Source organism: Argentina anserina, chromosome 5, assembly GCF_933775445.1.
Source record: "Argentina anserina chromosome 5, drPotAnse1.1, whole genome shotgun sequence".
Taxonomy (NCBI): Eukaryota; Viridiplantae; Streptophyta; class Magnoliopsida; order Rosales; family Rosaceae; genus Argentina; species Argentina anserina.
In genome coordinates, this window is record NC_065876.1 from 13938658 (window position 1) to 13954354 (window position 15697).

Sequence of the window (15697 nt, forward strand, 5' to 3'; positions counted from 1 at the left end):
TTAACGACATTAGAGTTCCAACGCCTAAAATATGACAAGTTAATCTGATATCATTTCCTTCTAGAACCAAAATTTTACTGCGCCAAACAATTGTACCAATTTTCTACAAGTTTCACCGATTAATAGTTCGTATGTTCCAAGGATGTATCCTTTTGAGATAACAACTTGGTCAAGTTGATAGTGAAATCAACTTAGATAAGTCGATGTAAATCATGTAATACTGCATTAATGTTTAGAATTGCAATAATGCAATTATATTAACAACTTGACCGCTCATCAACCGGCCAGTAGATTTTTAGAGAAACAGATACCGACAACTTAAGTGTAGATTCTCAAAAGTTAAACTACAATTGTTGGCCCTTTTTATTAGAAGTCAATAATTGGATTAAATTGTATATCCCAAATTCCCAACAGTCGTAATTACTATCCGGGGGGCGGGGACCAAAGTCGAGAGTTTCCACTATTTCCAACTATGTTATGCACTGCTAGCTTCTAATTAATAATTATAAGGCTTATCATTGCTATTAGTGATCACTTATCAGACATATCATGCTTTTGCTTGTGACGATATATATATATATATATATATATATATATATATAAAGATTTCTTACGAACCTCTTCAGTCTCTAACAACTCTTTCATGTACACTAGCTAGCTAGCAAATTAAGTTTCTTAGCTAGGATATGGTTCACTCATCTTCAGGTAGGTATATAACCTAAAAAGATTTCAACAGTCCATTGTTAATCTTAGAGAGGATAACTAAGAGTGGAACCATAAACTTTAATCAGCAAGATTAACGTAGTATCATTAATACGAGTTAATCATACCAAGATCATGCCCAGGGATCAGGAATGAAAAATCGAAAAAAGAAAAAGAAGTAAGAGTCGACACCCAGCAAATTAAGAATAGAAGAAGCTGTCAATCGTAACCCTAGACTGAGTACATAAGCAGTGTCTACGGTTTTGTATTTCTCTCTTGGAAACCTTATTTCGTGGCACAACAATAGTATGATCAATGTACGTATGTATTGTACTGAGATTAAGATCTATCAATAGGAAGCTTTTTAAATAATTCACATATATTGATGGAAACAATGCATTTCATACACACGCTAGGGTTCTTCTTTTTCATCTGCCTCTCATATTTTGATCTTTATTCCCATTTTATGTCTTGAATCCATTCTATTTCCTGGTAAGGCTCCAAAGACTGACACACCGTTTCATTATCATAAACCGGTGGTCGTGCGCGCATTTTCACGTGCCCAACCGGCCAAGAACTTTTTTTTTAAATTTTAATAGAGGTAAACTGTCTTTAATTTATTAAAATCAAACTAACAAATGAGGAGGACAAAATAACATGGCTTCCTATATTTGATAAACTCAAACAAAGAGGATAAATAAAAGCTCAATCGGGCATTTGTACACCCACTCATGCAAAACCATAGATATAAAAAACTCATAGCAAATAGCACTCAGCCAAGAAACTCTTAATTAAAGGACGTGATGAAGCTAGTAGCATTGATAGACAGTTGTGAGATACCAAGAATAGAAAAAATAGACATATCGTGATGTTTCTTGTAAGAATGAAAAGAATGCAGATCAGACTCTCTGAACCATTCCAAAAGATGACGTTGGGCTTCCAACACATTAAAAATCTTACCTTCAAAACGCACAAGATTCCTAGTGATTCAAATAAACCAAATTAGATTGCAGGAGACTAGAAACCAAAGTCGACGTTTAGGTTTTGGGAACGTTGAAACACCAACACCATTAAACACTTCATCAAGGGTACCCCAAGGTGAGAATGAATGAGAAAATAGAAGGCAAACTCATTCCATAAAGCCACAATTTCATAACAATGCAAAAGAAGATGTGTACCTGATTCCACATGACTTCCACAAAAAGAGCAACGAAATAGAAGTGAAAAACCTCACCGTTGTAAAACATCATCAATTAGTAAACGCCCATGAAGAGCCTTCCAACCAATAAGAGTTTTGCGGGGTTGAATTGCTTTACTCCAGATCACTTTACCCCATTTTTTATGCTCACCATGATTTGAGAAGAAAACAAAAGCTTCTTTTGCTGTCATAATTCTTGAGGAGGAGTGCGGCCATAAAAGAGAGTCACATGTGTCTACATCAGGCAGAGCAATTCGCTCAAATTTTTTTTGCTGCTTAAGGGTGTAATACCCCGAATTTTTGGGTTCAAATTGTATGAATTCTTGGAAATTATTAAACTTGGAAATTGAATAAATCGCATTTTTACGCTTTAATCGATAATGTCAAACGAAACGAAACTGTCTTCGGAGATTTAAATTGGAAAAACGTTACGTCTTTGTGACTTGAGAGTTGACTTTTATTTTGTCGCTCGTCTCTGAAAACTTCATTCACGGAAGTTGTAGAGCTCGTCGATACGAGTTCGTGGACACATCACGCATTCTAATCGGACGTCGTATGTTGAAGTTATTATCAACGGAAGTTAGTTTCCGAAATTGAAAAAGAGTATAAAAGGGAAGTTTGGGAAACCCTAGTTTCCAAAATTGGAAACCGGGTCATTTCTCTCTCTCTCACCCTGCAACCCTCTTCTCTCCTCTCCCCGACCCTCTCTCCTTCCCTCTCCTCTCACTGGCGATCTCCCTCCACCAACCACAGTGCACGACATTGCCTGTGTCGTTGGAACCACCAGGCCACGACGAGTCGACCGATGGTGACGGCTCCGATCGATTTTGACGTCATTGGCGTTGCAGGAGCTCGGGGTCACGAATCAAGCTGCAGCAGCTCCGATCTTCTCACCTCGATCCAAGACGTTGCGGCAGCGATTGCAGCGGCGATTGCGATGGTTTCCGGCCGGTTCTGAACAAGCTGAAGGTACGGTTGTGATCTCCTCCTCCTACTCTTCATTTTTCATGTTGATTGTGTGTTGATTGGATGAGTTTGGCGGAGGTGGTGGAGGGGCGCGTGTTCCCATCTGTGGCGGCGTGTAAGGGCGTGTGAGGGGTGCAAGAGACGGCCTAAAGGGTGGAGGAGATGAAAATGGAGAGTTTTGGGCGGCGGTGGGCAAGCTACGCGCGGGTTTTGATGTGGCACGTGAGCCCCACGCGTCGCCACGTGCGGCGACACGTGAACAGTGATTTCGAACAGTAAATTTTGGAAAAAGTAATTTTTGTATGGTAATTTCTGTAAGATAATTGTAAAAAGTAATTATGTACAATAAATGTAAAAGTAATTTCTGTACAGTAAATGTAAAAGTAATTTTCTGAAACAGTAAATCGGTGATTAGTATTTACTGGAACAGTAATTATAATGAAACAGTACACTGGTGTACAATAATACGTAAACAGTACGTACATGAACAGTAATTACGTAAAAAAATCGTAAATTGCTTAACAGTAAACAGTAGTGCTAATTCGGCATTTGAGGTTTTACTTAACGTTTCTAACCACTTTTTATACAACTAGGTGATCGACAAAACAAGTGAAGGATTTGCTTTCGGTATTGTGGAAATTACGCTAAAAAAAATAAGGTGAGTAAATCTCACTATGACGAGTTTACCCTTATCGGTGATTCATAATTACGCTTTATTTAAAAGACCGAACTATGATATGTATATGATATAGTGGGTTGTGTATGTGTATAAATGGTAAATACGATACATATATATGAGTTGCTATATTATATATTGTCATATTCTGATTTCTAATGAGTTTATTTATGGCATCAATATTTATTTTATTTGAGGTTAAGTCGTTTGGTTTGTACAATAACATGTGAGGATTGTATTGTACGTGGTTTTAACTTGAGTCATGTTAAAACATTTTTCTGTCTTTGGACCTGTCTTCGGACGTGATGGCATATCGAAACCTAGCCTTGGCCGGGTGACAGTTACGATTCAGTTAGAGCTCTAGTCTGTCTGTCGGTGTACTACATGAGGGGTAACAAATGGGTTACCTGGGTCTCATGAGTACCTATATTTTGTGATATTGGGTAACATATGGGTTGCCCAATGTCTGACAGCGTACTGCATGAGGGGTAACAGATGAGTACCTGGGTCTCATGAGTACCGGTATTATAAATGTATTTGGGTAAACAGATGGGTTGCCTAATGTCTCATGAACACTTATATTTTCATATATTATTGGACATCCAGATGGTTCGTCCTGTGATTTATGAGTGCATTTATAATCAAATGTTTTCAGTATTTTTCACCTGTATATTATGCGTGTTATACTGTTGTTTTACTTATACGAGCTGCAAAGCTTACTGGGTTTGTGTTTACAATCCCGGTGCACTTATTCGATGGGGTAGGGGATAGTTTTGCAGGTGTGGACTAGCAGAATTGGAAAGCTACTCTTAAGATTTCAAAGTTTCATTATTTCTATTTGTGGTGAGGATTGAGAGAATTTTACATTTCCATTTGTTATAATGCTTGAATTATAAATTGGTTGTGTACTAATCAAATCGACTGAGTTATACTATGGACTCAGTTTCAATACATTGTCATGATAAGATGATTTCAATATATTTGAGATTGTTTTAGAGTTTTCATGGCTTCGAATTCGAATTTTTATCATTCGAATTTCGGGGCTGTGACAAAGGGAATGAAGAAATAAAATCTGCTGGGAGAACCTAATGAGAATCAACAATAATATCATTCACCTTAGCATGAAGTGGAATAGAGCCACTTATTCCAACACTAGTAGCAAGAGGCTCACCCAACCAATTATCTTGCCAAAAAGATATACTTTTACCATCACCAACACTCCAATGTAAAGAATTTAAAAACATTGGGCAAATTTTTTTTGAGACTCAACCAGACTGAAGATCTCTTGTAAGACTTTATAGGTTGGAAATTATCTTTCAAAAAACGAGCTCTAAGCAAAATAGAGGCTGGAGAGGAAGAATAGAACATCTTCCAACATCTCTTTATTAGAAGAGCACGATTAGCCTCAAATAAATCACGTAACTCCAAGCCTCATTCTTCTTTGGATTTACAACAGTGACGTCAAACAACAAGAGACATGTCTATTTTCAAAGAACTTGTCATCGACTATTAGCTCAGTAGGGTTCGGCTTTGAGACACTGAAGAATGGACAACTTACAAAGAAGTACATGCGTGAAAGCTTTGTTCACAATGTGCATAATCCAAGCAAAGGATTTCCTTTGATGAATTGAGAGATGATGAGTTGTGCATTTGGCATCTAAAAAAATTAACATTGAATTCGACAGAAGCACATATATAGAACTGATATATGACACGTGGAACATCACTGCAAGTTTGGAGCTATTGATTTGATCAAATGAGACCTTTTTGTTTCTGATCCGGCCATTCATCAATGGCTAATGAGCATGATGGCATAGTTAATCATCTCCAATAAATTTAAAAAAAAGTGATGGTGAGCCACTAACCAGACTGACCAATTTAGGATGATAAACTTCATTTAGTGAAAAATTGTTCTTCTCTTCTTCCAAACCTTATACAATCCAAATTTGGTTTTAGACAAAAAAAATTGAACATAAGAGAGCATGAGGAAATCTGATTTGGGCTTCTTTGTATCATTATTGTTTCATGCGGTGTAAGATGGAATTAAATTTCCCAGCGCGTGTGGGCGATCGACATTGGCTTCCTAATTGTACAACATCGAGAAGTTGAGAACTCTTCTGGAGAAGGTGAATTGATTTCTTTTTTGTTGTTGTATAGCGCGGGATTTGTTATAAACGACACTACATTTTTACCCAAACGGTGCATTTTTACGTCAAATAATAGATAAATAAGAAATTTACATTTATAATCTTCAAGTTCAAAATAAGCAGATAGAGATTTGCCATGTGGCTGGTCCCACTTAGGCGTTCATTTACACAGTTGTATTCTAGCCGTTTCCATTTTATAGTTGATAGTTAACCAAAAAAATCATTGGTTCATATGGATGTTAACATACTGGTGACAATTTTGAAAAGCATTCTTGCTAATGGAAGTTATGCATTCAAAAGTGGATTTAGTGGCAGTTTGTATAAAAAATTCATTGATGAAATTCTAAACTTAAAAATTAGAAATGAAATTTCAAACTATAAATTGAGAAGTGACAAGTCTTTAGATTTGTAATTTTTAACCCACAAAAGCATATGGCAACGGTAAGAAAAAAAGGGGTGTGAATCTAGTACAATATATACTATATAGAGGTGTGCTAATAATAATAATTCTATAAACTTTGTTTTCAATAAAAAATAAAAGGGCTTCTTATAAAAAAAAGTCATATTTGATACATGTATTTATAAAAGAGTCTAGTACGATCTCAAGATTAGAAAAAAGTCATTCAACTAAATATCTTAAAACGTTGCCCATATTTTTTGTAAAAATTACGCTCACGCCACTATTACTTTTCTGCGTCCCTTTCCTCTATCGCCCTCGTGTTCCAACCAGACCAGAGCCTCGACTTCGCAGCCTTCCAACCCCGCCGCCCCTTGCCACCAGTATTAAACCTCCTACACGTGGCGAAACTCTTGTACCTCTCAAGACTAGTGACGCTGCTTTGTTTCTTTCTTGGCCTGAGCTCCACTCACATTGTCGGTGGTGTGTCTTAGCAGTGGGAATGTCCTCCATGGAGTAGCACAACCTTTCTTGCTCGGCAGAGATGCAACACTCTTTCTTGGGCTCAACGAGGTGGGCCGGCCACCGGAATCAATCGATGATGACATGACGTGAGGAGGGATATGGTTTGCTGCAATATCGCACACCAGATCTTTAGCAAGATTGTTGTTGGGGCGGGCATTTCTCGCTGGTGGAGCAGGTGCAGAAATTGTCGGGGAAGCAGGTATAGACGTCGTCGTCAGACCAAATGGAGAGCGTTGAGTGGTGGTGGTGATGGTGGCGCGTGGTGACCAGAGAGGATTTAAAGAGGATACAGAGATATTTGAGGATTTACAGTGACCACTTCAATTGAGGATAATGACATGGGTAAAGACCAACATGTCAGACTTGTCGGCATGGCCAGACAACTTGGGTGGCTGATGTAGTGCCGAGACTAGATCAGAGAAGATGGTGTGGGTGCCCATAACAGTTTTTGGGTGCCCACATCAAAATTCTATGTTTTTTTTTTGTCAAAATCAAAATTCTATGTTAATGAAATTATTTCAGTTACAATGTTGCCCACAAATAGAAGTCACAACGACTGTCACAATCGGAGTCACACCGCCTATCACACTAGCCGTCACAAAACAATATTTGTGTGATATGTAGTGTGACAGACAATTAAATAGTGTGGTTGGGGTGTGACATCACATTAATGTCGATATTTGGATTGTATGAGTTGATTTGAGAAGTTCATGATCACATAACAACATACAAATGTTTGTTATTCTTCTTCTTTTTCTTCATCATCTTGTCACAACATAGTCACATAAAACAGTGTGAGAGCGGGTGTGACAGTTGGTGTGATAGGCAGTGTGACATCGGGTGTGATAGATACTGTAAGAGGGGATGTGACAGTTGGTGTGATATGTTATAGGTTGTGTGACAGCGGGTGTAACAACAGGTGTGACATCGGGTGTGATAGATAGTGTGACAACGGGTGTGATATGTAGTGTGACAATGAATGTGACATGCCGAGAGGAAATGTCTAAATATGAGAAATGATGTTAAAATTCAAAGAAGATTGATATGAGTATGTTCAGAATGAAGAGAATAACTAGAATTAGGGAGACTTGAGCTCCGATTTTGCCGGAATAGCTTAGAGCACCAACATGTAAGGCCAAAGTCTCTTGTGAGGGTTGTTGCGTGTTGTACGGTGGTCAGTTCAGAGTGGATATTGTATCAAATGAAAGAGGGGAGAAAGATTTTTCCAACAATACTAACTGGGCTCAAATCCATCGCCAGAAGACAAAATTATGGCCGGAATTAAAAGAAGAATGAAAAAGAATAAAAAGAGTGTAAGAATAATAAAACAGTCAGGAAAATATAAAATAAATGAATATTTTATAATTTTATTTAAACCTTATTGATTATTTTATAATTTTAATTAAAATGAGATTACATTTTTCTAATAAGAAAATAAAGGGTGACCTTTTCTTAATTTATAATATGGAATTGTACCTTTTTCTAATTTGTCCTAATTATAAAATGATTATAATTATTAATAATTATAAAGCAACATGAAAATTGTGTTTGTTTAGAAAAAAAAAAAGGTCAAATATGCAAGGTTGGTGACTGGTGGGGTGTTGGACAAAGTTGACCGCTGCCAGCGCTCAACGTCAAAACCAAAGAACAAGTCCCCAACTCCATTGCCACTCTCAACTCTCTCTCTCTGTCTCTCTCCCATCTTCGAACCCCTCAACTCTCTTCCCATTTTTCAGCAATGGCCGCCGTGTAAGTCTCCGATTCTCAACTCACCCATCTCACTTTCTTATTTCAAAACCAAAACTTGATCTCTGAATTGTGTTTTCAAATTTCACAGAGTTGCTTCAGCTCCGGGCAAGGTTCTGCTGACCGGAGGCTACCTAATTCTCGACAGACCCAATGCCGGTCTCGTCCTCAGCACCAACGCTCGCTTCTTCGCCATTGTCAAGCCTCTCTATGATCCCATCAAGCCTGACAGCTGGGCCTGGGTGCGTCTCTCTCTCTCTCTCTCTCTCTGATCTTGGGCCATCTTTGTTTACTCAAAGTCTTTGCCTTTTTCGGGGTCTGTTTTCAGGGATGGACAGATGTGAAGTTGACCTCTCCTCAGCTCTCCAGAGAAAGCTTGTATAAATTGTCGCTGAAGAATTTAACCCTTCAAAATGTTTCTTCAGGGTAAAGTTTTGATCTTAATTTAGAGGGTACGCGATTATCCGTTGGTTTTCGAGTGTTGTGATGTTGAGTGATGATTAGGTTGTTATATGAGTAATTGAGGTGTTCGTTGCTGACTGGTTTAAGTGGTTTTCGAGTTTCAGTGACTCGAGGAACCCGTTTGTGGAGCAAGCAGTGCAGTACTGTGTGGCTGCTGCTCGGGCAACACTTGACAAGGAGAAGAAGGATTCCTTGGAAAAACTACTGTTGCAAGGTAATGTTTGATTCTCTTTATGTTTCTACTTCCTTTTTCCAAAGACATACAATGTCTGTTATCTAATGTGTGAACTGGATTAGTCATGCAGGTCTTGACATCACGATCTTAGGAAGCAATGACTTTTATTCGTATCGGAATTATGTATGTTACCTTTTTTTTTTGCTTCTTCTTTTGTTTAATTTAACTATCTTGTGGCCTTTGTCATTGACTTTTTGCACATCTTACAGATTGGTGTACATTATAGTTACCAAAAACCACACTTATGTGAATATAATTTACATAATCATCAACAGAAACTCCAGAATCAGTTTATGCTGCACTTCTTTGTTTCTTTAATATGAATTCAAATTGCTAATTTAAAATATGGCTAAATTTTTGACTCATAGATTGAAGCCCGTGGTCTGCCTTTGACTCCAGATGCTTTGGCTGCACTTCCTGCCTTTGCATCTATAACCTTCAATGCCGAGGAATCAAATGGAGAAAATTGTAAACCAGAAGTTGCAAAAACCGGGCTGGGTTCTTCTGCCGCAATGACAACTGCTGTGGTTGCTGCTTTGCTTCATTACCTGGGAGTTGTTAATCTTACTTCCGTGCTTCATCAAGAAAAGAACAATGCAGATCTTGATACGGTGCATTTGATAGCTCAAACTGCTCACTGTCTTGCACAGGGAAAAGTGGGCAGTGGTTTTGATGTTAGCTCTGCAGTTTATGGAAGTCACCGTTATGTCCGTTTTTCACCAGAAGTGATTTCTTCTGCACAGGTCTCTCTCTCGCTCTCTCTCTCTCTCTCTCTATATATATATATATATATATATATATAGAACTCCCGCTCGGAAAAATTTTCCAAATTATATCAGCAAAACAGAAGAAATTCAAATTTTTATTTAGTTATTTTTTTTTCAATTTAATAAATCTTTTAGTATTTTCAATATCAAAATATATGGAATAACCGTCCCTATTACTATCCATAACGAAAAAAGTCGTTGGATCCTTGAAGCTGCTTTCAAACGACGTATAAGCTACAGGATAGACCTGGAGGGGAATCACTAATGTCTCCCTCTTAGTTGTCTAGTCTACTTACTTCTCCAAGAGCTATTTGCGGAAAATGATCACTTTGACAGCTAGGGCCCGGACTCCCACGGGGGGCAGCAGTGGGGAATCTTCTTCGTGATATTGACCACATTTCTGATCCCTATTTGCATTTCAGTGGGTTCTGCCTGGATCCGGTATCATAAGTCATATCGTTTCGACTTTTTCTAAGAACCTAACAGAACTTTTTTGAAAGTCCGGATCGATCTTTCGCCCTCTCCTCACTTTCTCTTTCTCTTTTACTACCGAAAGCCAAGACGTGATGGGTCGATGCTGGTAAATCTAGTACTCCTGCTGGATATCTTACACGCAGGCTCGTTGAAGTAGTTCAACACAGTGAGATGGGACTAAAGGAAGAGGGACCGACGGTGTCAAAGATTCCGCAGCTACCGCTGCCCCCGCTTCCTCAGGCGGAACTCCAGGTTGAGGAGTTACATATATATATATATATATAGAATGGTTATCAAGTACGAACGTCCGCACAATACGGATTCGTCCATTCTGGCGACTTGCAACTATGGCGGTGCGGGCCGTGTTCCCACCTCCTGTCTGTACCGGCCGGAGCTGCAGTGGCGGCCGAAATCTTGAAATTTCTGGAATTTGCACAGAAACTTGAAATTTTCAGAAATTTCAAGATTCCGGCCGCCGCTGCAGCTCCAGCTGGCATAGACATGAGTGCCGGGAGGGGACGTCCGCACTTGAAACGGCTTATACACAACACACACATTTTCTCTATATATGTGTGTTAGTTCTGCTAATGTGTGCACTGTACATATGTTGTTTGTTGTGTGGTTATGAATGTTATGAGATGGTATTTCACATAAATAACAAGCTTATGAGGTGGCTTCTGGGTTGCCATGGTTTACTCTGTTTCCCTATCAAGGTCTCCGATTCTAAGTAAGATATAACATGTATCATTCATATTTAGCTGTTTTATGTTTTCAAATATATTTCTTTCCCATTTGGTTTCAAGAGAGTGGCATGCTCTTAATCAGATTACCTTCCAAATTTTTGTTTTTAACACCGGGGTATAATTAGCACCATTTTTGCTCCAGGGTAGCTGTAAATCTAAGCATTTTTGGTCTTTATTTGGCTAAATTCAGACTAATGCGATCATTGCGATGTATCCTACCTTATATCTGTATTAGCTTCTATAGAAGTTTCTAGTATGTATTAGTGTATCACAATTTAAAATTTTATAAATAATATGTTCATTTTTGTATTAGTTACATTTTAAGAAGTCATGGACATGAAAAATACTCATTTTATGAAAACGTTACATGATTTAAACTTGGAGGCAAGGTAGTATATAAATTTAGCTCATATGTTGTTAGAGGATTTTACTCCTAACTAGATCTTATCTCTTTTGGAGTCTTGCTTCTTGAAAATTTTGGTAATACTTTTCTGGAAACAGAAATGAATCATAATAATAATAGATTTAAAAGTACGAAATTGTACTACTTTACAGTCGCTGTACAGAATGGCTTTCTCCATACTAGGGGTTATGATTTTGATAAAGTGAGGATTCTATATTCGTAAATGCTCTTTCTGGGCCATGGTCTATCTGGCAATAAATCATCTAATTCACAGGGAGACTCAGTGATGGCCAAGTAACTTCTCCTTTCTGTGGTACACTTCAATTGTTTGAGCTATATTAAACACTATTAAGGAAGAAGAAGATGAAGTAATATTGTGAGAAGTAAAAACATAGTATCAGTTTATGGGTGTCTGATATTTATCTGCAAACCTCTTGTCAACGAGTATCATATTCAATGTTTAGTTATAAGTGAAAGCATAGGCAAGCTAATGCAGCAGCCACAATGTGGTTAGAAAAGATCTATCCTCATTGGAAGCCCAACACTAAGCTCAGCCCTATAATGGTTCAAAGTAAAGTCTCTGTGGTAGTTTAAAGGTCTTTAAAGAGTCATTTTCAGATCTGTGATGACTAATATGATTCTCTAGCTTTTAGAGTCTATTTTAGTCTTAGGGTGAGTACTCAAGGGTCTCGTTGCAAATAAGTATCCAATTGAGTCTTCTGATGTTCAAAGGGGCCTATGGGTAATGCGTTTTAAGCCTATAAATCTGGCAACCTTTTGTAAATCCAATTTAGATGGGAAGGAATTAAACTCAAAATTTTATGGAAAGGCTTGGTTCTCCAAACTCTCCCTAACCTCCTTCATTCTTTTTTTTTCCTTTTACATCTAAAAAGACTGTCTTCTGAACTGATTCTGCTTTCTTAATTTCTAAACATTCCCCAACCCACCCTATTCTTACTCTCACCAATTCTTACTCTGTTCTGCATCCCAACCTGCCTATGTTTTGTTATTGGTATAATATTCATAACTATATGCAGTGGCATAGCCAGAAAAATGAATTAGGAAGGTCAAAGTTCATGATTAATGACTATAATATGGGAGAACTTCCACCGACTCTAGGGGCGCTCTCCAGTGGAAAAATTATACATTCACATCAAAATAAAATAAATTTCATATTGATTGTTGAAAATATTGCATATATTATCATTCTTCTGATTAAACAAAAATCATATAAATGATTACAGTATGTGTGTACAAAAGCTGATTTGGAGAAAAAATTTCGTAAAATCTAAATATTTATGGATGATATTGGAACACTCATTGATTCATCAATTAATGCATAAAATATAGTAACAAATCTAAAGAATTGTGTGAATAAATGGGAGTTGGGGCAAAATTACTGAATCATTTCTCTAAGTTCCCGCTAGAAGGGTCAAAACACACTTTAGAATGTAGTATTCATGTTAAGATAATCTAATATTTCAACCAATCGTTCAAACATCTAAATCCTGAGGAGGGTCATTTGACCCTTCTAGCCGTGGTGTAGTTACGACCATGATGACATGCATAATATAAATAAAAAAATTGATGCTTAGGAAAAGCTTAAATAAGTGTCCATTAAAACCACTAACCGGTATTTTTGTTTCCCTATGGTTTCAGGTTGCAGTGATGGGAACTCCACTACCTGAAGTTGTTCTCAAAATTCTAAAAGGAAAGTGGGATCATGAGAGGATGAAGTTCTGTTTGCCACCATTGATGACTCTTGTAAGCATGTTACTATCTCTAATTGTTGCTTTCTTAACTGTGCATGCACTTGTAAATATGGTCATGGATGCAAAGGAATATCATATTGGCAGTTCAGTCTAGTAATTAATTGCTTTCTAAGCCTCTAAATGTGTGGTGTGACTTGCAGTTAGGTTTTCTTATATCTTATACCTATCCAGTTTTTTGTGTGTGACCTTGTGGTAATATATCTTGAATTGTTTTTAAATCCAACTGTTCCTAAGCTCATTCTTGTTATCTGTATTACTATTAGTATTCTTAAGTTCCTAGCATGTGTTGGACTACTTATTTCCTTTGATTATTTAGTTTTTTTTAATATATGTTTTTGGAAGATTTGATTATTTAGGTTAGAATATATATATGAATGCTTATATATGAACAGTGTTACTAATGTATTCAATAATCAGGAAGACTATCAATGTGTCTTGAAAAATAATCTGTGTAAAGTTTCCACATCAATTTGTCCTGCTGCATGGTTTGTTGTAAGCTTCATTGTATGTTCAAGATTTTCTGTTGGAACAGTATACATGATATAACATCAAACTGATAAGTTTGGAATGAAAAATTTGATCATGGAAGGTTTGAATTATTTGTAAACTGTAATAAACACAGTTAAAGGCTGCATTCCACTGTCCGAAATGGTGTAATCATGTTAAGAAATCCCTTTTTTTTTTTAACCAAGAATTTTAACACATGTTTTTAAAGAGATTATACTGCTCTTTGCAGTTACTTGGAGAACCGGGGGCTGGAGGATCATCCACTCCATCAATGGTAGGTGCCGTGAAAAAGTGGCAGAAGTCTGACCCTGAGAAATCCTTGGACACATTGAGAAAGTTGTCAGAGGCAAACTCAGCCCTTGAAACACAACTCAATACTTTAAGCAAATTGGCGGAAAAACACTGGGATGAATATAAATGTGTGATAGACAGCTGCAGCATTCTGAAGACAAACAAGGTATAGTTATTGGACTAATATTTTGTAATTAAAAGAAAATGAACTTGAGAAAATTTCAGCATGAAGCCTATTTTCGATTTCTTGGGCATTTCGGGTCATGAGAAGCAGTACATTATACATGGTGTGGGCCACTTTTACATCTGTCATGCTCGTGTTGGCCCAATCCATTTACTACTATTCATGGCATCATTTGGAACTTTATTTTTTCTTTTCAAAATGCTGTTCAGTATTTTCCTACATTAGCTATATCGTTTTCTTCCCCTAACTTTATGTCTGAGACAACTTTATAAAATGCATGAACAGTGGATAGAGCAAGTCAGTAATCCAAATCAACAAGCAATAGTTAAAGCGTTATTAGAAGCAAGAGATGCCATGCTTGGGATCAGGTTTCACATGCGTCAGATGGGTGAGGCTGCAGGTGTTCCGGTATGTCTTTTTATTATGAATCTTACACACACACACATATGTTATAAACTTATAGTTATTGTCGGGCCTTTGCTGATGGTGTTTAGAGAGTAATTATCAACATCATGTTATGTCTTTTATTTAGGTTTCTTTCTAGAAAGTTCAGGCACTATACTTTGTAAATTTAGTTAAACTGTCATTTAGAATAATTATCTCAAGGAGACTGGGTTGCAGATAAATCCCTAGGTTCCCAGTGCCACCATATCAGTAATGAACATAGAACACCTATGTCCGTGGTTGAGTTAGAAACTATATTTTAAGTCCTTGGAAGAAAAGAAGGTGAATAGGTGATGCTCAGGTGGTGATTGAGGAGGATACAAGTTGTTTTTGAGACGCAATAAAAAGAGTATATTTGTCAAATTTTAAAATATATCTTAAACTAGGAAATAGGTTATGTAAATTCACGGTGATTCTTGGGATTATAGTTCCCTCGAATCACGCAAAACTGTTCCCAGTTGCAAGAACAAGATAAGATTAAGAGTCCATGCAAATTAATATTTATAGTCTATCTGGTCAATTTGGAAAGATATGGTTGTAGTTCCTTCTTCTATTTTCAATTCCGATTAGTCTTCGGAAAGTTAACATCTTTCTCTCTGCATTAAATCATTTTCTTCATCAATTTGCAGATAGAGCCAGAATCACAAACAAAGCTTTTGGATGCTACTATGAGTATGGACGGAGTTTTGCTGGCTGGAGTTCCTGGAGCGGGTGGGTTTGATGCAGTATTTGCAGTTACCCTAGGGGATTCTGGAAGTCAGGTGACGAAATCGTGGAGTTCATTCAATGTTTTGGCCTTGTTAGTTAGAGAAGATCCTCAAGGTGTTTCCTTAGAGTCTGCTGATCCACGAACAAAGGAAATTAGCTCATCCATTTCTTTGGTTCAAATTGATTAAGTGAACAATTTATGTGATAAATTATAACAGTATAAATTCGATGAAAAATGGGATTTGAATAGGGTGATGGAAACAAATTGTAATTTGCTTAAATACAATTAGTCCTTAATCAAACTTTCATTTACTGTTTGTCGTGTACAGCGTACCTTTTTATCATGAATT

The 15697-nt window shown here is 37.3% G+C and overlaps 1 protein-coding gene across 1 annotated transcript; it reads left to right on the top strand.

Annotated features, from left to right (window-relative positions):
• Positions 1-8250: 8250 nt before the first annotated feature.
• Positions 8251-15686, top strand: LOC126796098 (phosphomevalonate kinase, peroxisomal). Its single transcript, XM_050522861.1, has 10 exons — positions 8251-8360; positions 8449-8599; positions 8686-8783; positions 8924-9033; positions 9125-9177; positions 9423-9797; positions 13101-13205; positions 13950-14177; positions 14481-14603; positions 15269-15686. Exons 1-10 carry the CDS (start codon positions 8350-8352, stop codon positions 15533-15535), a joined length of 1521 nt encoding a protein of 506 aa, XP_050378818.1. The 5' UTR covers positions 8251-8349; the 3' UTR covers positions 15536-15686.
• Positions 15687-15697: the final 11 nt, after the last annotated feature.

Excerpts from the sequence above, each read along its gene's own strand:
- LOC126796098 (XM_050522861.1), top strand. Across the intron at positions 9,178-9,422 it reads TTTATTCGTATCGGAATTAT|ATTGAAGCCCGTGGTCTGCC; the intron begins GTATGTTACCTT and ends TTTGACTCATAG. Across the intron at positions 14,178-14,480 it reads GCATTCTGAAGACAAACAAG|TGGATAGAGCAAGTCAGTAA; the intron begins GTATAGTTATTG and ends ATGCATGAACAG.